At 40.8% G+C, this 24079-nt stretch overlaps 1 protein-coding gene across 2 annotated transcripts in view; it reads right to left on the bottom strand.

Moving 5' to 3' along the window:
- Nucleotides 1–5989: 5989 nt before the first annotated feature.
- The window catches only part of kek2 (leucine-rich repeat, immunoglobulin-like domain-containing kekkon 2 protein), a 76772-nt gene continuing 58682 nt past the window's right edge, over nt 5990–24079 (bottom strand). For both annotated transcript variants that reach the window (XM_089258577.1, XM_030384379.2), the window contains exon 4: nt 5990–11412. In XM_089258577.1, coding sequence (XP_089114703.1) covers nt 7663–10491 — 2829 coding nt within the window. In that variant the 5' untranslated portion in view covers nt 10492–11412 and the 3' untranslated portion in view covers nt 5990–7662. The remainder of the gene's footprint in view (nt 11413–24079) is intronic.

Raw genomic sequence — 24079 nt, forward strand, 5'->3', positions numbered from 1 at the left:
TTGTTTTGGCCTGCGCATATTTTTGTTTGCCAACCTAAAACCAAAACGAGTTGGGCTTGCCGCTGCCTCCAGGGGGCGGGGCAGTAAATTGGGGGGTTAGCATAGTGCCGGTCCAGTGCCCTGTGTCTGTGTGTCTGTGTGTGTGTACTTTACACACAAATTAACATATAAATTGATTTTGCACAGTAAAGTGTTGAGCTGTTGTGGATTGTCAATGCGGTTAGCTGAGCAGAGGGCGGGGCAGGGAGTGTCAGAGCGGCACTCAGGCAGGCCTCAAATTGCATTTCCATGTACCGTGCGCATCTTAAAAACTATGTCGACTTTGGGTCAATTACAGCGTGCCAAAATATGCATAGCTTAACTGCAGAGAGCGAAAAAAAAAAATAGAAAGGAAAGCAGCAGAGCTTTGATACATTCAGCGATCGGCCGACTTTATAGAAATTCAAGCCATTTTATGATTGGATTTCGTTTGTGCAGCTTATAGAATGCAATTCTGTGGCTCTGTTGTTGTTGTTGTTGTTGGCTGAGAATCCTTTTAGCCTTGTGTCTGCCTTGCTGCAACTGGGTCAACTGGAAATTGTATCAAGTGTAATACGTTTACCGGAAAAACATGGCAGAGCCAGGCAGCTTAGACTTATTATGGCCGAGATAAGATAAGTCTGGAATGTTTATCTTTAAAGTAACCGCAAAATCCAGGCGAATTATAAGGGGAAAGCGGGCCACGATTGATATTTATATATATGTATGTATGCGTGTGCTGGCCAAGTTAATTACACTTAATACCCAAGCCAAAGGTGTGCATGCGTGTGCGTGCGTGTGCGTGTGTGTGCGTGTTTAATTGTGTGACCAGAAAACTGTTTGGACATTTGTGTGCAGCTGCCACAAGAAACTGACAGGTTGTTTATTTGTGGAATTCATGTAGCAGGTGTTGTCTCTTGTCTCACTCAGATAGTCTCTATCTCTCTCTCTCTCTGGCTCTCTCTAACTCTCTGTGTAATACGTGGCGAAATATTCAAGACTCAGCCGAACGCGAAAGCTGCAAATGATTTAAATGGCCAATGGAAAGTAAGCCAGGCACATTGAAAATTCTCTCAATTTGCTGCCGCTGATGATGACCAAATAGTGCGAATCCAAACAAATTATATATATATATATACAATAGTATAAATATGTACATATACATATATGCCCTGTCTATTATGCTTCGCCTTTTGTAGCGCTGTTTGAGCTGCAAAACTTGTCGCCAGTCAGCAAATTGATTTATCAAGCAGCAGCAGCAAACAGAGCCACATTAAAAATTGACAACCAAACAAATTGGAGATGACACAACACGTGTATATTCATTGGAGACATAGCAGGAGTATGTCAGAATCCGGCCAGCATAGCATTGTCCCTCACAAGGCAGCTAAGGAGAGTCTGAATGGAAGTGACCGACTATGAGATACCCTGACAGTCAATTGAGACGAACTTCTACTCCAGAGCGTGTAGGAAATTTTTATAGGGATCAAAATTGAAATAGGCATACATTCGCTTACATACAAACACGTCCACACATACATAAATACACAGAATAAATGTCAATTTATTGAAATTTAAATCTCTTTCTCTATATTTATAACCAAACCTCAATTGATGAAACTTTTCATTTATTTATATATATTTTAAAAAATATATATGTTTTCCTTACATTAATTTTTATTCGTATTTTTTATTATTTATTTATTTATTTTTTTTTTAATATGCATATATTTTTTATTAATTTTTAATTTTATATACATGTATATATATTAAAAATATTATTAATATTATTATTATGTTTTTCCTTTAACTCCCCTACATGTTAAGCTGCCCGTCACATTGATTTCTAGAAAACTTTTTTTCCCCAATTTTTCATTTTCTATGGGTTCAGGGCATACACAGAGAAAAGCACAAACAAAGCAACATAGAGTGAGAAGGAGAAGGAGAATGAGAGGCTAAGTGAGAGTGAGAGTCACTTTATTGTCAATATTTTATGAGTCTGAATTAATTTTAAAACATTTCGACAGCTGACGGCAATCTCGGCTCCGATCTCACACTTTTCATTGCCATTTAACTTTTCTAGTTTGACATATTTTGCGCATTCTTTTGCTGCCAGCTGGAAAACTTTTTTGGCAACAGCTTCCCTGCTATCTCCTCCCCCCTCTCTCACTGTCACTATCGTCTTTTTGGCCCATTTTATTAGTTATGCAAATTAATGTGCGTCCATGCGTGAATGGACGTGTGTGCATATTTAATTTTTAATAAATTCTCTACGCTTCGGCCGGCCACTCACATTTATTTATTTCTCTCCTCAGGAATGAACTTTGCCTCCACTCGCACTTTGAAGTTTTATTTTTCATAAAGCCTTGTTTAACTAGATAAGTACGCATGCTGCTCCAAGTGTTTCGCATAATTGGATAAGTTTAGAGAGCTTAGCATAAGTAGCTCACCGGTGGCCCAGGCAATTATGATGCCCATTTGCGGCACGCAGCTTGGCCATGAATTCCAGAAAGTGTGGCGGAAACTTGTTAAAATTGCGATTTGAATAATGCAAATCTATTTGGGCTGACCTCTGACCTCAGCTGATGCTTGGCTAATTTGACTCGTTGCTGGCCCAGCTGCTGAGGTCTTCATCTAATGCCCGGCTCACTTCCTAAACACATACGAACATTTTATAACAAGCATTAATTTTGGTTAATAACTTTATAAAGGCAACGCCAAGGCATCGCCAAGGCATGGACTGGCCCAGCTAACTCACACACATAAGCAGATCAAACACTTGTGCACGCATCCGCATAGAGAGAGAGGGAGAGAGCGAGCTAAGGGCTTACCATTTTTCACACACACATACACATACACAGAGGGAGAACGCCTAAGACCCGGAGCCTAGCCTAAGACAGTGGGCCTCTGCAGCCGTTAGGCATAAAATAGAATTGAAATAACCATACGATAAGCTCAATTTGTGCGCAGCTTTAGTGGCGCATTAGCCATACATAAAGCAAAGATAGCCGCCAAATAAGCTGACTATGTGTGTGTGTGCGTTTGTGTGCGTGTGTGTACGTTGATGTGTGCCTCACTTCCGCATGTAATTGTAGTTACAATGTCACAATCACTAGACCATATAAACGCAAGCAAACAAGGCTACACAGCAAGTGGCGAAGACAGCAGACACATACAGAGGGGGCGTAAACAACACACACACACACACACACACGCATGCATATGATGCTCGTCCTGCTGCTGTTGCTGGCTTTTGTGTGCGCTTTTAAGTGGGCACTAGTCGCCCACTTGGGCGCTTTATTAGCAAAGTGAAACTTAGACAATGCCTGGCCGTCTCACAGCTCTCGCCCACACACACATACAGACACTCTAGCACACACACTTACACACTCAGAAGGAGCAACGGCTCAGCCACAGCATTGCCTTGGCAATATTTACAAGTCACTTGTTTTTATGCCTACATTAATTATGCGCGCTTTTGCCTTTTGCCTTGGTTTTCGGGGCAACTTTCTCTTGGCTTGTCTTTGATTTTGATGCCATTGCCACAATTCCTGGCAGGCTTTGGCTTTTGGTTGCGCTCTGCTCTGGCTCTGTGGTTCTGCTGCTGCTTCTAGCTGTGTTTGTGTGTGCTTTGGCGCTTGGCTGTCAACACGGCTCCACTCACACTTGATCTGGTCATATTTTTTCCTACTTTAAAGCCCTGGCTTGAGGATTCTTCAATAAATTTTGGCACTCGTGTCTGTGGTATGTGCCGGTGGCAACTCGGCAACTTAATTGGATGCCGTTCAAGTTGCTGTTGCAGTTCTCTACTCTTTCTCTCCCTCTCTGCCTCTCTCCCTCTCTGTCGTTCTGCTGCTGTGGTCATAAATGTCAGCCAGGTCGAGCTGCATTAACTGACCCAGTTGAGCTCTATCCTACGGCCCGGACCCTGCCCTTGTGCCTCCTGCTCGTCCCGTTTCGTGTCCACGAGTGCCTTTTAATGGGATTATTGCGCAGTGAAACGTATAATGCGTCAGCCTCGACACTCTCTGCGTTTTGCAGCTGCTTTGAGCTCTTGCCAAGAAGTTGCAGTTTCTGCAGCTGCTGCTGCTGCTGCTGCTATCTGTGGCCAACCCTGCTATCATATATATGTGTGTGTGTGTACACTTTTTGGCAGACGCTGCGTATGCGTGATGCGTGTGTCCCATACATATATGTATGGAATGCTCTCGCACTGCTTACAGATTCCTTTTGGTAGCCGCTATCAATTTATACATACATACATTATTAAGTCTTAATATAAATCTGTATTTATTGCATTGCTGCACTGGCCATTAAAATCTGGCTAGGAAATATGCTGCTACTATCTACTATACATTATGGCAGAGCTTTGGGTGCATTCATAAAATATTATATTACTATGCTGCATGCCTGAAATTGATTTGCCAGTTGTGGGTCGGCTCGGCCTGCTCCGCTTATTGTTGACATGCTTAAATTGATTCAATTCCAGGCTTTATCCAAGAATTTTCATTTGTCTTCCGCTCGCCGCCAACTGCATTCAAATCAGGCAACAAGAAAATGCAGTCGCAGTAGCTCGAATATTTAAATTGAAATTATTATCATGGTTTATTTTAATTTTTATTAAATTCTTCAGTTTAATGCGTTTTTTATTTGGTTTCATTTCTTCTTATGCTTTTTACAATTTGCTTCATTTATAATCTTTTTTTTTATCATTTAACTTAGAAAACTAATATATTTATTTATATTTAGCTTAATTTATGTTAGGTGTGTGTGTGTGTTTGTGTGTCTGTGTCTCTGTGTGTGTGTGTGTTGTTTATTGTGTTCTCTCTCAATTATTAATGCTCATTGTTGTTTAAATGTTTTGTTGTCGCGTTTATGGCGCTTCATTTATTTATTTATTCATAAACGTTTTCCATTACCTAATTCTAACTTAATATATCGTTTTTATTTATACAGCTAAAATAGTTTTTGTAAATTATGGGCGTATTTTAAAATGTTTTTTGTTGTTCTCGTTCGCACAAATTCATTTCTGAATATTTTTGTTTGCCTTTCAGAGTATTTATAATATTAGATTCAGTTTTACATTTGCTATGCTAAAATGTATTCTTTTTTTATGTTTATTTTTTATTTTTTTATATATATATATATATATTTCAGTATTTGGATTTCGATTTCCATTTAAATTTTCGGTGCATTTTGCCAACTAACTCACTTGGTGAAATTAAAACTAAATAATTTGCTATATACGCAACTGTAAGTGTGTATACCTGTGTATGTGTGTGTGTGTACTTTTTTACAGCTATGATTTCCTATATATATATTTATCATTTACAGTAATCAGTAGTGTGCTTAAATGATTGCTTCTGCATTTCTCTCAGTTTGATGCAGTTTATTAATTCTGTTTTCCTTTTGCTACTTGATTTCAACTCTTACAACATTCGAAATTTGCTTTCCATTTTCTGTTCAACTTTTCACCTTCATCGCTATTTGTTTCAATCTTGAATTCTTTTATGTACAGAGGAAATATTTTGAAAATTTGAGAGAATTTCTATTAACTGAGGAGCTGAAGCAAAACAATGTGAAAAATTATGCATATATGAAAGTCAAAAGTAAAGAAAATGTTATGATGAAATTTTAAAGTTCATTAAACTCATATAACTTAGTTTTTATTTTAAGTGCAAATAGTTAATAAATAATTTAAAACAACTTTTATATTTTTTAAAAATTTAAATAAATAAATTAAATGCATGAAAATGTCTATATATAATTAAAAGAATTTAAAAAATTATTTTTTTGTGTAATTAGAATTAAATAAATTTTATATTGCTTTGTAGAAATTAATATATATTTTTATATGTAAAATAAATTTGCAATGAATTTCTATCAAATTGGTTTTATTTTATTTTATTTTATTTTTTTATTGCATATTAATCTTAGTAGGTATAATAAAAATAAATATTATTAATCTTCGAATTTTTGAAAATCATTTAAAGCTTTTTATGCTCGAATCCTTCACTTTACCATTATGAACACACGCTGTTGCCATACCCAAATTAGAGTATTTCAAGATGGGGTTTGTTAAAATTAAGCAGTTCTTAGTGTCTATTTAATATATGATTTAGTCCTACTTATTTACGATATCTACGCTGCTCTGTTACCCGGAAATACCTGTGCTAGTTGAGTGCCAGTACACCTTGTCGAATTGATATAAGATGATATATGTATATACAAAATGAAAGAACAGCAAAAGAAAAGGGAAAAGAAGAGGAGTGAGTCTATATGTCAAAGTCGAATAACAAACACATTAAATTATTTAAATGCAGCCTGGCGCTGCTGTGTCCCAAATTAAAATTTCATAAACTAGAGCAGAATGCCAAAGGGATGCCCAAACCCTCAATGCCACTCGCGATTCGGCCGGAGCACTTGGCATCGCCCGTCCACTCGAAATCCTTTGTGTCGCCGAGCAGGTGTCGCCATGCCAACACACAGCGCCTGGAGCCACTTGAGTTACCTCCTGCCCGGGCAATGTCAATGGTTGCCAGCATGTGACATGTGGGCACCGCCGAGTCAATTGTCAGCTAACAACGCCGCCAAAAGCAACTCAATCGGCAGGAAAACAAACCAACAAAAGCCCCGCAAAACAGTGACAAAATGTAGGCATAGGCCTGGCCTGGCCGGGTCTGGCTTGCCCTGGCAGTTCTCCTTTGCTTTGCTGCTTGTTTTTAGGCATTTTTTTTTTTCTTTTGTTGCGATTTTTTATGGCTTGGCAGACAGAGGGAGAGGGAAAGACAAAGAGAGATACAGAGAGTGAGCAAGATAGCAAGACGCTGAAAAGTTTATATTAAATGAAAAACTTTTTCAATTACATCAACGGAAATAAAATGCTGCCAGCTTGCCACTCGAGGCACGCATAGGCACGACAGCGAAAGAAAAAGGAGTCTGCCCCAACAACAGCAACAGCAACAGCAACAACAACAACTACGACAGCTACGACAACAATAACAACTGCCAAAGATGAAGTCGAAGCTAGGGACGAAGCTCTAGTCTTTTGTTTAGCTGCGCGTCTTTGTTTTTCGGCTTTATTAGGTTAGGCCAGCACTCTGCCCTTTTGCCATACCCTTTGCAGTGGGCCCAGACAACTTTGTCAACAACTTTGAGCTGGCCCAGGAGGCAACATATATACATATATATGAGGTCATCGGGATTAGCCTGCAATTTGCATTTGCCAATGTGGTGCAGCCGCAAATGGGTTCCTAATTGAACTAAAAATCCATTTCGACAACAATATGCAAATCGATCAGGAGAAGAAATTATTGAATTGTGCTAGCTTTTTGCTGTTTCTTTCTGATCTCTGTTAGGGCATGTTTCATTCGGTTTTGCTAAATTGATTTCACATCTTCTATTTTTTCATTTTTCTTCTTCTCGGATTGGGGTTTGGGTTGCTCTGGTCTTTTGTTTGCTGGCTGTGGGCAACAAAGGATACGGATACTCGTATACGAACACAAGACTAATTCTATTTCTGTGCGAGTATGTGTGGGTGTGTGTGTGTGTGTCTCTGTCTGTCTGTGTGTGTGTGTGTGTGTGTGTTTACAGAGCCACAGAATCGTCTAAGGCAGCATCCTGGCCGACAGCGGCGCCGCGTTGTCAAATGTCGCTCGTCTCCTGCGCATCGCCCACATAGCCCTCGTCCGGACTGTCCGCCAGGGGTCCATTCAGCTGCTTTAGCTTCGCTGCGTCCGTCGACTCGACGCTGCTGCTGGCCGCGCACTCGGCCTCGGCCATGGCTGCATTCGAGCCGCTGGGCGACGTCTCAGTCTCGTCCAGCTCGGGTATGGTGGCGCTGCTCTCCAGCGTAGGCGCGGGCGTTGCTGCTGCGGCTGCTCCTCCTGCTGTTGTCGCTGCTGCTCCTGCTCCGACGGCAGCTGCTGCTCCTCCTGCTGCTCCTGCTGCCGCTACTGCTGTTAGCACTGGCGGTGGCTGGCCCAGGCCGTAGCGCAGCGGCTGCGCATGGTAGCCGGGCAAGCAGCTGGGCCACTGCTGAAAGGCTGGCATCGGCAGATCGCTGCTCTTGTAGCCCTCGGGCGGGGAGGGGAACTGCTGCTGCTGCTGCTGTTGCTGTTGCTGCAGCTGCAACTGTTGCTGCGGATAGCCCTCGGCCGTAAAGCGCACATTCGGCAGCTGATACTTCTCGTAGGCTACGGCGGGCGCGCGCTGCACAAACTCCGCCTCCATGCTGTATCGAAGGCTTGCATTCTGTGCTGCCGCAAATTGCTGCTGCTGCTGCTGTTGTTTGTGGGCGCGGTTGTGGGGGAGTGTACGGTAAAAGTTCTGCTGCTGCTGCTGTTGCTGCTGCTGCTGTTGCTGGTGGTGCTGCGGTGCCGCAGCCACCTGCTGCACCAGATGCGCACTGCTGTAGTCGTAGGCATAGCCATCCTGGCCCAAAAAGCAAACCGGATTCAGATGCACATCCACCTGATGCGGCGATGTGGCTGCCGCCGCAGCTGACGCCGAGCTGAGCACCGACTTCAGTTGCATGCCACGCGGCAGCGTTGTCATCGCGGCAGCGAACCGCGAGCCCATGCCACCCAGCATGGCGTGGGCGTGGGCATGGGCATGGGGCGAGGCCGCCGTCAGCTGATAGCAGCCCTCGTACTGTCCGCAATCGCTGGCCGTTTCGTAGTCCGCGGCGCCGTCGAGCGAGACGGCCGTCTTCAGCTTGTGCTTGACACTTTCCGCATCGTTGACCAGGTCGGGATTCTTTTCCGGGTAGTTGCGCAGCGATGCTGGCGGCGAGCAGTAGGCGGCGGCCAGGCCATTGCTCAGCAGCAGCGGCGGCGAGCCGGCAGCGGCAGCTGCTGCGGCAGCGTTCATCATGTTGACGTTCAGCTGCAACTGTTGTTGCTGCTGCTGCTGCTGGTGCTGTTGCTGCTGCTGCTGCTGCGAGTGCGTGTTGGGCGTGGCGTACAGCAACAGATTCTGTTTCATTTGACCGCCCAGAATGAGTCCGCCGGCGCTGCCGACGCCAATGGTGCCGGGTCCGCCGGCGCTGCCATTGCCGGCCTTGGTGGGCGTCAGATTGTCGGCGAGCATGAGGCCGGCGCCGCCGTTGAGGCTGTCGCCGTCGTTCAGTATGGAGGCGCACTTCATCATGCCGGTGTCCTGGCTGCTGCCGTTCGTCGAGTCCGTGGCGCCCGCAATGCTCGTCACCTGGTCGCACTTCTTGCGCTTGGCCGGCTCGGCGCCGCGCTTACACTTGACCACAATCGTGCAGAGCAGCACGACGAAGATGATGGCGCCGCCGGCGCTGCTGGCCACAATGTAGTTCATGTAGTCGCGCGGAAAGGACACCTCGTTCACCACCGGCGGCTCCTTGATTATCACGCGCAGCGTGTAGTTGCTGAACGTCGTCCCGGCTATGTTCTGGCCCACGCAGGAGAAGGTGCCATTGTCCTCGGCGCCCACGTTGTAAATGAAGATCTCGCTGCGCTTCTCCTCGGCGCCGCTGCCACCGCTCTCGTCAATGTAGTAGTACATGTGGAGATTGTCCAGCAGGCTGTCGTTGCTCATCACCTGGCCGTTGAACAGCCACAGCACCTTCGGCTCGGGTATGGCGCGCACCAGGCACGTGATGGACATGTTGCGGCCCTCGCTCACCTCCGTGTAGCTCGACTGCGGACTCACCTCGGGCAGGCAGGCGAGCTGCTGCCGCTGCAGTCCCTTGATCGGCTGGCCCTTCAGCCGTGCCGGCTCCATGCACTTGGGCTCCTCCGCCAGCGGCGTATTGTGGCTGACCAGCCAGCCGTAGACGTCGAGCAGCCGGCAGTCGCAGTTCCAGCGGTTGCTGTGCAAGCTGATGCCGTGCAGAGATTTGGGCAGAATGTGGGCGCCCTGAATGAAGGCGATGCGATTGCCGTCGAGGCGCAGCCACTCGAGGTTGTCCATGCCCACGAAGGCCTCGTTCTCGATGCGCTCCACCTGGCAGTTGGACAGCTCCAGTGTGGTCAGGAAGGAGAGGTGCCGGAACGCCGACGTCTTCAGCTCGCGTATGGGATTGCCGCTGAGCGAGAGCCGCATCAGCGAGCTGTAGTCCTGGAAGGTCTCGCTGGGCACATGCTGCAGCGCGTTGTCGCTGAGGTCCAGCTCCACCAGGTTGGTCAGGCCGCGGAAGGCCTTCTCGTGTATGCGTATCAGTTGGTTGCGCGACAAGTATATCTTCTGCAGATTGAGCAGATCCATGCGCAGGAAGCGCTCGCTCTGCAGCACCTGCAGCCCATTGCCGCTGAAGTTGAGCACCTGTGTGCCCGGATCCATGCCCTCCGGCAGCGCCGACAGCTGCTGTCCGCCGCACTCGACTGTCTGCTTGCCGCCCTTCCACTTGCAGACGCACACTTCCGGCGGACAGCCGGCGATGCAGTGCAGCAGCGACAGCAGCAGCAGCAGCTGGGGTAATAGTAATTGCAGTAGGCGTGGCATTTTCTTGTACGTTCCTCTATTGAATTGGCTTTGTCTTGGCTTTAGCTTCTATTTGGAGTCTATGTGCGACACTTGGTCACGTTTGCATGTCAAATTAGTAAATGAAGGTGACGTTTTTCTAGCTCTTCGTCCCTCGTCTTCTTCCTCTTCCACTTCCGCGTCACGCAAATAGCATTAGCGCAGTCGCTGGAATATAACGTTGATCTAGCTACAGCTACAGCGAGAGCTACAGCTACAGCTACAGCGTCTGCTTTAGCCACTCAGTCGCTGTCGTCTCGACTTGGCAGCAGAATCACGTTGCCTACTCGAGTGTCAGGCAATAAAAAAAGCGTTTCCCGCTAGCCCGTTGCTGCTGCTTCTGCTGCTGCTCGTGAGGCTGGGCCGCCATTATAATCAGAGTGCGAGTGCTCATCATTGTGTCCACGTCCACGTTGCTGTCATTGCAGACTCCTTCCTCGCCCTTTCTCTGTCACTCTCACTCTATATCTAGCTGGCGTCTTTTGTATTAATTTCATAAAAATGCCAGTCGCTTGATTTTTGCTTGGCAGCGCCTGTAAGTAGGCAATGCTTTTGTTAGTGCCGCCTCTTGGGTCCTGCGGCTTTGCTCCGCTTTGCTTTACTCAACTTTATTCTACTTTAGCGCTCTTCTCCTTTGCTGCCTTAGCCCTTCGCATTATAGCCGTTGACTGAAAAGGTTTTTGTCCTTAATGAAATTATAACGCAATTCACTTGCTGTTGTTGTTGCTGTTGTCTCTGCGGCTGCGGCTGTGGCTGCTGTTCTTATTGTTGCTGCTGCTGTTGCTGTTGTTGTTGTCGATGCCTTGCCGCATGCTTCGCATTGTGTATGCGACACGTGTACTGATTTATGCTATTGTTTTCGTTGCTCTGCCGCTGGTTAGCGTTGGATTTTCCCGTTAGGCGCTGCAAGTAAACGGAGGCAAGCAATGTAAACGGTTAGTTTTCATAGCCAGTTTTTAATTAAGTTCAAATATTTGCTTGAATATACAAGAGAATATTCCATTACAATTATAAATATTTTTTATATACATATATATAAATATTTTACTCTTGTGTCTTATTAAAATCTAATAATAAATCTAAATATTTTATATGTCCTTAGATCTTTTAAAATCTAATGAATTTAATAAAAATAATATTTTCAAATATTGGATTCATTTAAGTTAGCTTAAATATAAATTTGATGGAATTTAAACAAGTATTTAATTATTGAATAATATTTTTATGAAGCTAAAAAAAATAGATTAAATTTTTTTATACATAAAAAATATAATTATATAATTTAAATATTAAACGCACTGCGAAAACAGATATAATGTTATAATAAATATGTAAGTATGTATTTAAAAATATGTAAAAGATGTAACAAAACAAAAAATGATATGTAAAGAAATTACTAATTAAAATAATAATACAACTTAATTAAAAAGTTTATGCAACAAAAAATAAATAATAACACTTTAAAAGCATTCTATTCCTTTGGGCATTTTCAATATCTATTACATACGTTCATAAGTGACATAAGTGTCAATATTTATAGATATTCACGCTCTCATTCTAGTAATCTTACTCATTAAGAGAATCTGTTTAATTTTGTTTCCTTCTATAATTTATCATATGCAAAATAATTTGACATTTCACGCAATGTCATTTGCAAATAACGTTATTGCAAATTGTATTTATGCCGAAATATACCCAAAAATACCGAAAAAATACTAAAAGTCAAGCCTCTGACTTTGGTAGTTCATATCTTGTGGACTTTTCATCCGATTTTCGAGTGGAATGCCTTCTTAGGCGCGTATTTATGCGTAGAATCAATTTGCATTCAAAAATAGTCTTGGAGTCATAAGGTTTCGGACGAATGCACAAGACACCGAAATATACCCAAAAATACCGAAAAAATACTAAAAGTCAAGCCTCTGACTTTGGTAGTTCATATCTTGTGGACTTTTCATCCGATTTTCGAGTGGAATGCCTTGTTAGACGCGTATTTATGCGTAGAATCAATTTGCATTCAAAAATAGTCTTGGAGTCATAAGGTTTCGGACGAATGCACAAGACACCGAAATATACCCAAAAATACCGAAAAAATACTAAAAGTCAAGCCTCTGACTTTGGTAGCTCATATCTTGTGGACTTTTCATCCGATTTTCGAGTGGAATGCCTTGTTAGACGCGTATTTATGCGTAGAATCAATTTGCATTGAAAAATAGTCATGGAGACAAAAGGTTTCGGACGAATGCACAAGACACCGAAATATACCCAAAAATACCGAAAAAATACTAAAAGTCAAGCCTCTGACTTTGGTAGTTCATATCTTGTGGACTTTTCATCCGATTTTCGAGCGGAATGCCTTGTTAGACGCGTATTTATGCGTAGAATCAATTTGCATTGAAAAATAGTCATGGAGACATAAGGTTTCGGACGAATGCACAAGACACCGAAATATACCCAAAAATACCGAAAATATACTAAAAGTCAAGCCTCTGACTTTGGTAGTTCATATCTTGTGGACTTTTCATCCGATTTTCGAGCGGAATGCCTTGTTAGACGCGTATTTATGCAGTAGAATCAATTTGCATTGAAAAATAGTCAAGGAGTCATAAGGTTTCGGACAAATGCACAAGACACCGAAATATACCCAAAAATACCGAAAAAATACTAAAAGTCAAGCCTCTGACTTTGGTAGTTCATATCTTGTGGACTTTTCATCCGATTTTCGAGCGGAATGCCTTGTTAGACGCGTATTTATGCGTAGAATCAATTTGCATTGAAAAATAGTCATGGAGACATAAGGTATCGGACGAATGCACAAGACACCGAAATATACCCAAAAATACCGAAAAAATACTAAAAGTCAAGCCTCTGACTTTGGTAGTTCATATCTTGTGGAGTTTTCATCCGATTTTCGAGTGTAATGCCTTGTTAGACGCGTATTTATGCGTAGAATCAATTTGCATTCAAAAATAGTCTTGGAGCTATAAGGTTTCGGACGAATGCACAAGAAACCGAAATATACCCAAAAATACCGAAAAAATACTAAAAGTAAAGCCTCTGACTTTGGTAGTTCATATCTTGTGGACTTTTCATCCGATTTTCGAGTGTAATGCCTTGTTAGACGCGTATTTATGCGTAGAATCAATTTGCATTCAAAAATAGTCTTGGAGCTTTAAGGTTTCGGACGAATGCACAAGACACCGAAATATACCCAAAAATACCGAAAAAATACTAAAAGTCAAGCTTCTGACTTTGGTAGTTCATATCTTGTGGACTTTTCATCCGATTTTCGAGTGGAATGCCTTGTTAGACGCGTATTTATGCGTAGAATAATTTTGCATTCAAAAATAGTCTTGGAGCTATAAATTTTCGGACGAATGCAAAAGACACCGAAATATACCCAAAAATACCGAAAAAATACTAAAAGTCAAGCCTCTGACTTTGGTAGTTCATATCTTGTGGACTTTTCATCCGATTTTCGAGTGTAATGCCTTGTTAGACGCGTATTTATGCGTAGAATCAATTTGCATTAAAAAATAGTGTTGGAGCTATAAATTTTCGGACGAATGCACAAGACACCGAAATATACCCAAAAATACCGAAAAAATACTAAAAGTCAAGCTTCTGACTTTGGTAGTTCATATCTTGTGGACTTTTCATCCGATTTTCGAGTGGAATGCCTTGTTAGACGCGTATTTATGCGTAGAATAATTTTGCATTCAAAAATAGTCTTGGAGCTATAAGGTTTCGGACGAATGCACAAGACACCGAAATATACCCAAAAATACCGAAAAAATACTAAAAGTCAAGCCTCTGACTTTGGTAGTTCATATCTTGTGGACTTTTCATCCGATTTTCGAGTGGAATGCCTTGTTAGACGCGTATTTATGCGTAGAATCAATTTGCATTCAAAAATAGTCATGGAGCTATAAGGTTTCGGACGAATGCACAAGACACCGAAATATACCCAAAAATACCGAAAAAATACTAAAAGTCAAGCCTCTGACTTTGGTAGTTCATATCTTGTGGACTTTTCATCCGATTTTCGAGTGTAATGCCTTGTTAGACGCGTATTTATGCGTAGAATCAATTTGCATTCAAAAATAGTCATGGAGCTATAAGGTTTCGGACGAATGCACAAGACACCGAAATATACCCAAAAATACCGAAAAAATACTAAAAGTCAAGCCTCTGACTTTGGTAGTTCATATCTTGTGGACTTTTCATCCGATTTTCGAGTGTAATGCCTTGTTAGACGCGTATTTATGCGTAGAATCAATTTGCATTCAAAAATAGTCATGGAGCTTATAAGGTTTCGGACGAATGCACAAGACACCGAAATATACCCAAAAATACCGAAAAAATACTAAAAGTCAAGCCTCTGACTTTGGTAGTTCATATCTTGTGGACTTTTCATCCGATTTTCGAGCGGAATGCCTTGTTAGACGCGTATTTATGCGTAGAATCAATTTGCATTCAAAAATAGTCATGGAGTCATAAGGTTTCGGACGAATGCACAAGACACCGAAATATACCCAAAAATACCGAAAAAATACTAAAAGTCAAGCCTCTGACTTTGGTAGTTCATATCTTGTGGACTTTTCATCCGATTTTCGAGTGGAATGCCTTGTTAGACGCGTATTTATGCGTAGAATCAATTTGCATTCAAAAATAGTCATGGAGTCATAAGGTTTCGGACGAATGCACAAGACACCGAAATATACCCAAAAATACCGAAAAAATACTAAAAGTCAAGCCTCTGACTTTGGTAGTTCATATCTTGTGGACTTTTCATCCGATTTTCGAGTGGAATGCCTTGTTAGACGCGTATTTATGCGTAGAATCAATTTGCATTCAAAAATAGTCATGGAGTATAAGGTTTCGGACGAATGCACAAGACACCGAAATATACCCAAAAATACCGAAAAAATACTAAAAGTCAAGCCTCTGACTTTGGTAGTTCATATCTTGTGGACTTTTCATCCGATTTTCGAGTGGAATGCCTTGTTAGACGCGTATTTATGCGTAGAATCAATTTGCATTCAAAAATAGTCATGGAGTCATAAGGTTTCGGACGAATGCACAAGACACCGAAATATACCCAAAAATACCGAAAAAATACTAAAAGTCAAGCCTCTGACTTTGGTAGTTCATATCTTGTGGACTTTTCATCCGATTTTCGAGCGGAATGCCTTGTTAGACGCGTATTTATGCGTAGAATCAATTTGCATTCAAAAATAGTCATGGAGTATAAGGTTTCGGACGAATGCACAAGACACCGAAATATACCCAAAAATACCGAAAAAATACTAAAAGTCAAGCCTCTGACTTTGGTAGTTCATATCTTGTGGACTTTTCATCCGATTTTCGAGCGGAATGCCTTGTTAGACGCGTATTTATGCGTAGAATCAATTTGCATTCAAAAATAGTCATGGAGTTAAGGTTTCGGACGAATGCACAAGACACCGAAATATACCCAAAAATACCGAAAAAATACTAAAAGTCAAGCCTCTGACTTTGGTAGTTCATATCTTGTGGACTTTTCATCCGATTTTCGAGCGGAATGCCTTGTTAGACGCGTATTTATGCGTAGAATCAATTTGCATTCAAAAATAGTCATGGAGCTATAAGGTTTCGGACGAATGCACAAGACACCGAAATATACCCAAAAATACCGAAAAAATACTAAAAGTCAAGCCTCTGACTTTGGTAGTTCATATCTTGTGGACTTTTCATCCGATTTTCGAGTGTAATGCCTTGTTAGACGCGTATTTATGCGTAGAATCAATTTGCATTCAAAAATAGTCATGGAGTTATAAGGTTTCGGACGAATGCACAAGACACCGAAATATACCCAAAAATACCGAAAAAATACTAAAAGTCAAGCCTCTGACTTTGGTAGTTCATATCTTGTGGACTTTTCATCCGATTTTCGAGTGTAATGCCTTGTTAGACGCGTATTTATGCGTAGAATCAATTTGCATTCAAAAATAGTCATGGAGTCTATAAGGTTTCGGACGAATGCACAAGACACCGAAATATACCCAAAAATACCGAAAAAATACTAAAAGTCAAGCCTCTGACTTTGGTAGTTCATATCTTGTGGACTTTTCATCCGATTTTCGAGTGGAATGCCTTGTTAGACGCGTATTTATGCGTAGAATCAATTTGCATTCAAAAATAGTCATGGAGTATAAGGTTTCGGACGAATGCACAAGACACCGAAATATACCCAAAAATACCGAAAAAATACTAAAAGTCAAGCCTCTGACTTTGGTAGTTCATATCTTGTGGACTTTTCATCCGATTTTCGAGTGTAATGCCTTGTTAGACGCGTATTTATGCGTAGAATCAATTTGCATTCAAAAATAGTCATGGAGTATAAGGTTTCGGACGAATGCACAAGACACCGAAATATACCCAAAAATACCGAAAAAATACTAAAAGTCAAGCCTCTGACTTTGGTAGTTCATATCTTGTGGACTTTTCATCCGATTTTCGAGTGGAATGCCTTGTTAGACGCGTATTTATGCGTAGAATCAATTTGCATTCAAAAATAGTCATGGAGCTATAAGGTTTCGGACGAATGCACAAGACACCGAAATATACCCAAAAATACCGAAAAAATACTAAAAGTCAAGCCTCTGACTTTGGTAGTTCATATCTTGTGGACTTTTCATCCGATTTTCGAGTGGAATGCCTTGTTAGACGCGTATTTATGCGTAGAATCAATTTGCATTCAAAAATAGTCATGGAGCTATAAGGTTTCGGACGAATGCACAAGACACCGAAATATACCCAAAAATACCGAAAAAATACTAAAAGTCAAGCCTCTGACTTTGGTAGTTCATATCTTGTGGACTTTTCATCCGATTTTCGAGTGGAATGCCTTGTTAGACGCGTATTTATGCGTAGAATCAATTTGCATTCAAAAATAGTCATGGAGCTATAAGGTTTCGGACGAATGCACAAGACACCGAAATATACCCAAAAATACCGAAAAAATACTAAAAGTCAAGCCTCTGACTTTGGTAGTTCATATCTTGTGGACTTTTCATCCGATTTTCGAGTGTAATGCCTTGTTAGACGCGTATTTATGCGTAGAATCAATTTGCATTCAAAAATAGTCATGGAGTTATAAGGTTTCGGACGAATGCACAAGACACCGAAATATACCCAAAAATACCGAAAAAATACTAAAAGTCAAGCCTCTGACTTTGGTAGTTCATATCTTGTGGACTTTTCATCCGATTTTCGAGCGGAATGCCTTGTTAGACGCGTATTTATGCGTAGAATCAATTTGCATTCAAAAATAGTCATGGAGTTATAAGGTTTCGGACGAATGCACAAGACACCGAAATATACCCAAAAATACCGAAAAAATACTAAAAGTCAAGCCTCTGACTTTGGTAGTTCATATCTTGTGGACTTTTCATCCGATTTTCGAGCGGAATGCCTTGTTAGACGCGTATTTATGCGTAGAATCAATTTGCATTCAAAAATAGTCATGGAGTTATAAGGTTTCGGACGAATGCACAAGACACCGAAATATACCCAAAAATACCGAAAAAATACTAAAAGTCAAGCCTCTGACTTTGGTAGTTCATATCTTGTGGACTTTTCATCCGATTTTCGAGCGGAATGCCTTGTTAGACGCGTATTTATGCGTAGAATCAATTTGCATTCAAAAATAGTCATGGAGCTATAAGGTTTCGGACGAATGCACAAGACACCGAAATATACCCAAAAATACCGAAAAAATACTAAAAGTCAAGCCTCTGACTTTGGTAGTTCATATCTTGTGGACTTTTCATCCGATTTTCGAGTGGAATGCCTTGTTAGACGCGTATTTATGCGTAGAATCAATTTGCATTCAAAAATAGTCATGGAGTCATAAGGTTTCGGACGAATGCACAAGACACCGAAATATACCCAAAAATACCGAAAAAATACTAAAAGTCAAGCCTCTGACTTTGGTAGTTCATATCTTGTGGACTTTTCATCCGATTTTCGAGCGGAATGCCTTGTTAGACGCGTATTTATGCGTAGAATCAATTTGCATTCAAAAATAGTCATGGAGTCATAAGGTTTCGGACGAATGCACAAGACACCGAAATATACCCAAAAATACCGAAAAAATACTAAAAGTCAAGCCTCTGACTTTGGTAGTTCATATCTTGTGGACTTTTCATCCGATTTTCGAGTGTAATGCCTTGTTAGACGCGTATTTATGCGTAGAATCAATTTGCATTCAAAAATAGTCATGGAGCTATAAGGTTTCGGACGAATGCACAAGACACCGAAATATACCCAAAAATACCGAAAAAATACTAAAAGTCAAGCCTCTGACTTTGGTAGTTCATATCTTGTGGACTTTTCATCCGATTTTCAAACGGAATGCCTTGTTAGACGCGTATTTATGCGTAGAATCAATTTGCATTCAAAATAGTCATGGAGTATAAGGTTTCGGACGAATGCACAAGACACCGAAATATACCCAAAAATACCGAAAAAATACTAAAAGTCAAGCCTCTGACTTTGGTAGTTCATATCTTGTGGACTTTTCATCCGATTTTCGAGTGGAATGCCTTGTTAGACGCGTATTTATGCGTAGAATCAATTTGCATTCAAAAATAGTCATGGAGTCATAAGGTTTCGGACGAATGCACAAGACACCGAAATATACCCAAAAATACCGAAAAAATACTAAAAGTCAAGCCTCTGACTTTGGTAGTTCATATCTTGTGGACTTTTCATCCGATTTTCGAGCTGGAATGCCTTGTTAGACGCGTATTTATGCGTAGAATCAATTTGCATTCAAAAATAGTCATGGAGTATAAGGTTTCGGACGAATGCACAAGACACCGAAATATACCCAAAAATACCGAAAAAATACTAAAAGTCAAGCCTCTGACTTTGGTAGTTCATATCTTGTGGACTTTTCATCCGATTTTCGAGTGGAATGCCTTGTTAGACGCGTATTTATGCGTAGAATCAATTTGCATTCAAAAATAGTCATGGAGTATAAGGTTTCGGACGAATGCACAAGACACCGAAATATACCCAAAAATACCGAAAAAATACTAAAAGTCAAGCCTCTGACTTTGGTAGTTCATATCTTGTGGACTTTTCATCCGATTTTCGAGCGGAATGCCTTGTTAGACGCGTATTTATGCGTAGAATCAATTTGCATTCAAAAATAGTCATGGAGCTATAAGGTTTCGGACGAATGCACAAGACACCGAAATATACCCAAAAATACCGAAAAAATACTAAAAGTCAAGCCTCTGACTTTGGTAGTTCATATCTTGTGGACTTTTCATCCGATTTTCGAGTGGAATGCCTTGTTAGACGCGTATTTATGCGTAGAATCAATTTGCATTCAAAAATAGTCATGGAGCTATAAGGTTTCGGACGAATGCACAAGACACCGAAATATACCCAAAAATACCGAAAAAATACTAAAAGTCAAGCCTCTGACTTTGGTAGTTCATATCTTGTGGACTTTTCATCCGATTTTCGAGTGTAATGCCTTGTTAGACGCGTATTTATGCGTAGAATCAATTTGCATTCAAAAATAGTCATGGAGTTATAAGGTTTCGGACGAATGCACAAGACACCGAAATATACCCAAAAATACCGAAAAAATACTAAAAGTCAAGCCTCTGACTTTGGTAGTTCATATCTTGTGGACTTTTCATCCGATTTTCGAGTGTAATGCCTTGTTAGACGCGTATTTATGCGTAGAATCAATTTGCATTCAAAAATAGTCATGGAGTTAAGGTTTCGGACGAATGCACAAGACACCGAAATATACCCAAAAATACCGAAAAAATACTAAAAGTCAAGCCTCTGACTTTGGTAGTTCATATCTTGTGGACTTTTCATCCGATTTTCGAGTGTAATGCCTTGTTAGACGCGTATTTATGCGTAGAATCAATTTGCATTCAAAAATAGTCATGGAGTCATAAGGTTTCGGACGAATGCACAAGACACCGAAATATACCCAAAAATACCGAAAAAATACTAAAAGTCAAGCCTCTGACTTTGGTAGTTCATATCTTGTGGACTTTTCATCCGATTTTCGAGCTGGAATGCCTTGTTAGACGCGTATTTATGCGTAGAATCAATTTGCATTCAAAAATAGTCATGGAGCTATAAGGTTTCGGACGAATGCACAAGACACCGAAATATACCCAAAAATACCGAAAAAATACTAAAAGTCAAGCCTCTGACTTTGGTAGTTCATATCTTGTGGACTTTTCATCCGATTTTCGAGTGGAATGCCTTGTTAGACGCGTATTTATGCGTAGAATCAATTTGCATTCAAAAATAGTCATGGAGCTATAAGGTTTCGGACGAATGCACAAGACACCGAAATATACCCAAAAATACCGAAAAAATACTAAAAGTCAAGCCTCTGACTTTGGTAGTTCATATCTTGTGGACTTTTCATCCGATTTTCGAGTGGAATGCCTTGTTAGACGCGTATTTATGCGTAGAATCAATTTGCATTCAAAAATAGTCATGGAGCTATAAGGTTTCGGACGAATGCACAAGACACCGAAATATACCCAAAAATACCGAAAAAATACTAAAAGTCAAGCCTCTGACTTTGGTAGTTCATATCTTGTGGACTTTTCATCCGATTTTCGGAATGCCTTGTTAGACGCGTATTTATGCGTAGAATCAATTTGCATTCAAAAATAGTCATGGAGTCATAAGGTTTCGGACGAATGCACAAGACACCGAAATATACCCAAAAATACCGAAAAAATACTAAAAGTCAAGCCTCTGACTTTGGTAGTTCATATCTTGTGGACTTTTCATCCGATTTTCGAGCGGAATGCCTTGTTAGACGCGTATTTATGCGTAGAATCAATTTGCATTCAAAAATAGTCATGGAGTCATAAGGTTTCGGACGAATGCACAAGACACCGAAATATACCCAAAAATACCGAAAAAATACTAAAAGTCAAGCCTCTGACTTTGGTAGTTCATATCTTGTGGACTTTTCATCCGATTTTCGAGCGGAATGCCTTGTTAGACGCGTATTTATGCGTAGAATCAATTTGCATTCAAAAATAGTCATGGAGTCATAAGGTTTCGGACGAATGCACAAGACACCGAAATATACCCAAAAATACCGAAAAAATACTAAAAGTCAAGCCTCTGACTTTGGTAGTTCATATCTTGTGGACTTTTCATCCGATTTTCGAGTGGAATGCCTTGTTAGACGCGTATTTATGCGTAGAATCAATTTGCATTCAAAAATAGTCATGGAGTCTATAAGGTTTCGGACGAATGCACAAGACACCGAAATATACCCAAAAATACCGAAAAAATACTAAAAGTCAAGCCTCTGACTTTGGTAGTTCATATCTTGTGGACTTTTCATCCGATTTTCGAGTGGAATGCCTTGTTAGACGCGTATTTATGCGTAGAATCAATTTGCATTCAAAAATAGTCATGGAGTCATAAGGTTTCGGACGAATGCACAAGACACCGAAATATACCCAAAAATACCGAAAAAATACTAAAAGTCAAGCCTCTGACTTTGGTAGTTCATATCTTGTGGACTTTTCATCCGATTTTCGAGCGGAATGCCTTGTTAGACGCGTATTTATGCGTAGAATCAATTTGCATTCAAAAATAGTCATGGAGTCATAAGGTTTCGGACGAATGCACAAGACACCGAAATATACCCAAAAATACCGAAAAAATACTAAAAGTCAAGCCTCTGACTTTGGTAGTTCATATCTTGTGGACTTTTCATCCGATTTTCGAGTGTAATGCCTTGTTAGACGCGTATTTATGCGTAGAATCAATTTGCATTCAAAAATAGTCATGGAGCTATAAGGTTTCGGACGAATGCACAAGACACCGAAATATACCCAAAAATACCGAAAAAATACTAAAAGTCAAGCCTCTGACTTTGGTAGTTCATATCTTGTGGACTTTTCATCCGATTTTCGAACGTGTAATGCCTTGTTAGACGCGTATTTATGCGTAGAATCAATTTGCATTCAAAAATAGTCATGGAGCTATAAGGTTTCGGACGAATGCACAAGACACCGAAATATACCCAAAAATACCGAAAAAATACTAAAAGTCAAGCCTCTGACTTTGGTAGTTCATATCTTGTGGACTTTTCATCCGATTTTCGAGTGGAATGCCTTGTTAGACGCGTATTTATGCGTAGAATCAATTTGCATTCAAAAATAGTCATGGAGTCATAAGGTTTCGGACGAATGCACAAGACACCGAAATATACCCAAAAATACCGAAAAAATACTAAAAGTCAAGCCTCTGACTTTGGTAGTTCATATCTTGTGGACTTTTCATCCGATTTTCGAGCGGAATGCCTTGTTAGACGCGTATTTATGCGTAGAATCAATTTGCATTCAAAAATAGTCATGGAGTCATAAGGTTTCGGACGAATGCACAAGACACCGAAATATACCCAAAAATACCGAAAAAATACTAAAAGTCAAGCCTCTGACTTTGGTAGTTCATATCTTGTGGACTTTTCATCCGATTTTCGAGTGTAATGCCTTGTTAGACGCGTATTTATGCGTAGAATCAATTTGCATTCAAAAATAGTCATGGAGTCATAAGGTTTCGGACGAATGCACAAGACACCGAAATATACCCAAAAATACCGAAAAAATACTAAAAGTCAAGCCTCTGACTTTGGTAGTTCATATCTTGTGGACTTTTCATCCGATTTTCGAGTGTAATGCCTTGTTAGACGCGTATTTATGCGTAGAATCAATTTGCATTCAAAAATAGTCATGGAGCTATAAGGTTTCGGACGAATGCACAAGACACCGAAATATACCCAAAAATACCGAAAAAATACTAAAAGTCAAGCCTCTGACTTTGGTAGTTCATATCTTGTGGACTTTTCATCCGATTTTCGAGTGTAATGCCTTGTTAGACGCGTATTTATGCGTAGAATCAATTTGCATTCAAAAATAGTCATGGAGCTATAAGGTTTCGGACGAATGCACAAGACACCGAAATATACCCAAAAATACCGAAAAAATACTAAAAGTCAAGCCTCTGACTTTGGTAGTTCATATCTTGTGGACTTTTCATCCGATTTTCGAGCGGAATGCCTTGTTAGACGCGTATTTATGCGTAGAATCAATTTGCATTCAAAAATAGTCATGGAGTCATAAGGTTTCGGACGAATGCACAAGACACCGAAATATACCCAAAAATACCGAAAAAATACTAAAAGTCAAGCCTCTGACTTTGGTAGTTCATATCTTGTGGACTTTTCATCCGATTTTCGAGCGGAATGCCTTGTTAGACGCGTATTTATGCGTAGAATCAATTTGCATTCAAAAATAGTCATGGAGTCATAAGGTTTCGGACGAATGCACAAGACACCGAAATATACCCAAAAATACCGAAAAAATACTAAAAGTCAAGCCTCTGACTTTGGTAGTTCATATCTTGTGGACTTTTCATCCGATTTTCGAGCGGAATGCCTTGTTAGACGCGTATTTATGCGTAGAATCAATTTGCATTCAAAAATAGTCATGGAGTCATAAGGTTTCGGACG

Source organism: Drosophila navojoa, chromosome 3, assembly GCF_054131105.1.
Source record: "Drosophila navojoa isolate 15081-1374.11 chromosome 3, UAZ_NAV_1.0, whole genome shotgun sequence".
NCBI classification, from domain to species: domain Eukaryota; kingdom Metazoa; phylum Arthropoda; class Insecta; order Diptera; family Drosophilidae; genus Drosophila; species Drosophila navojoa.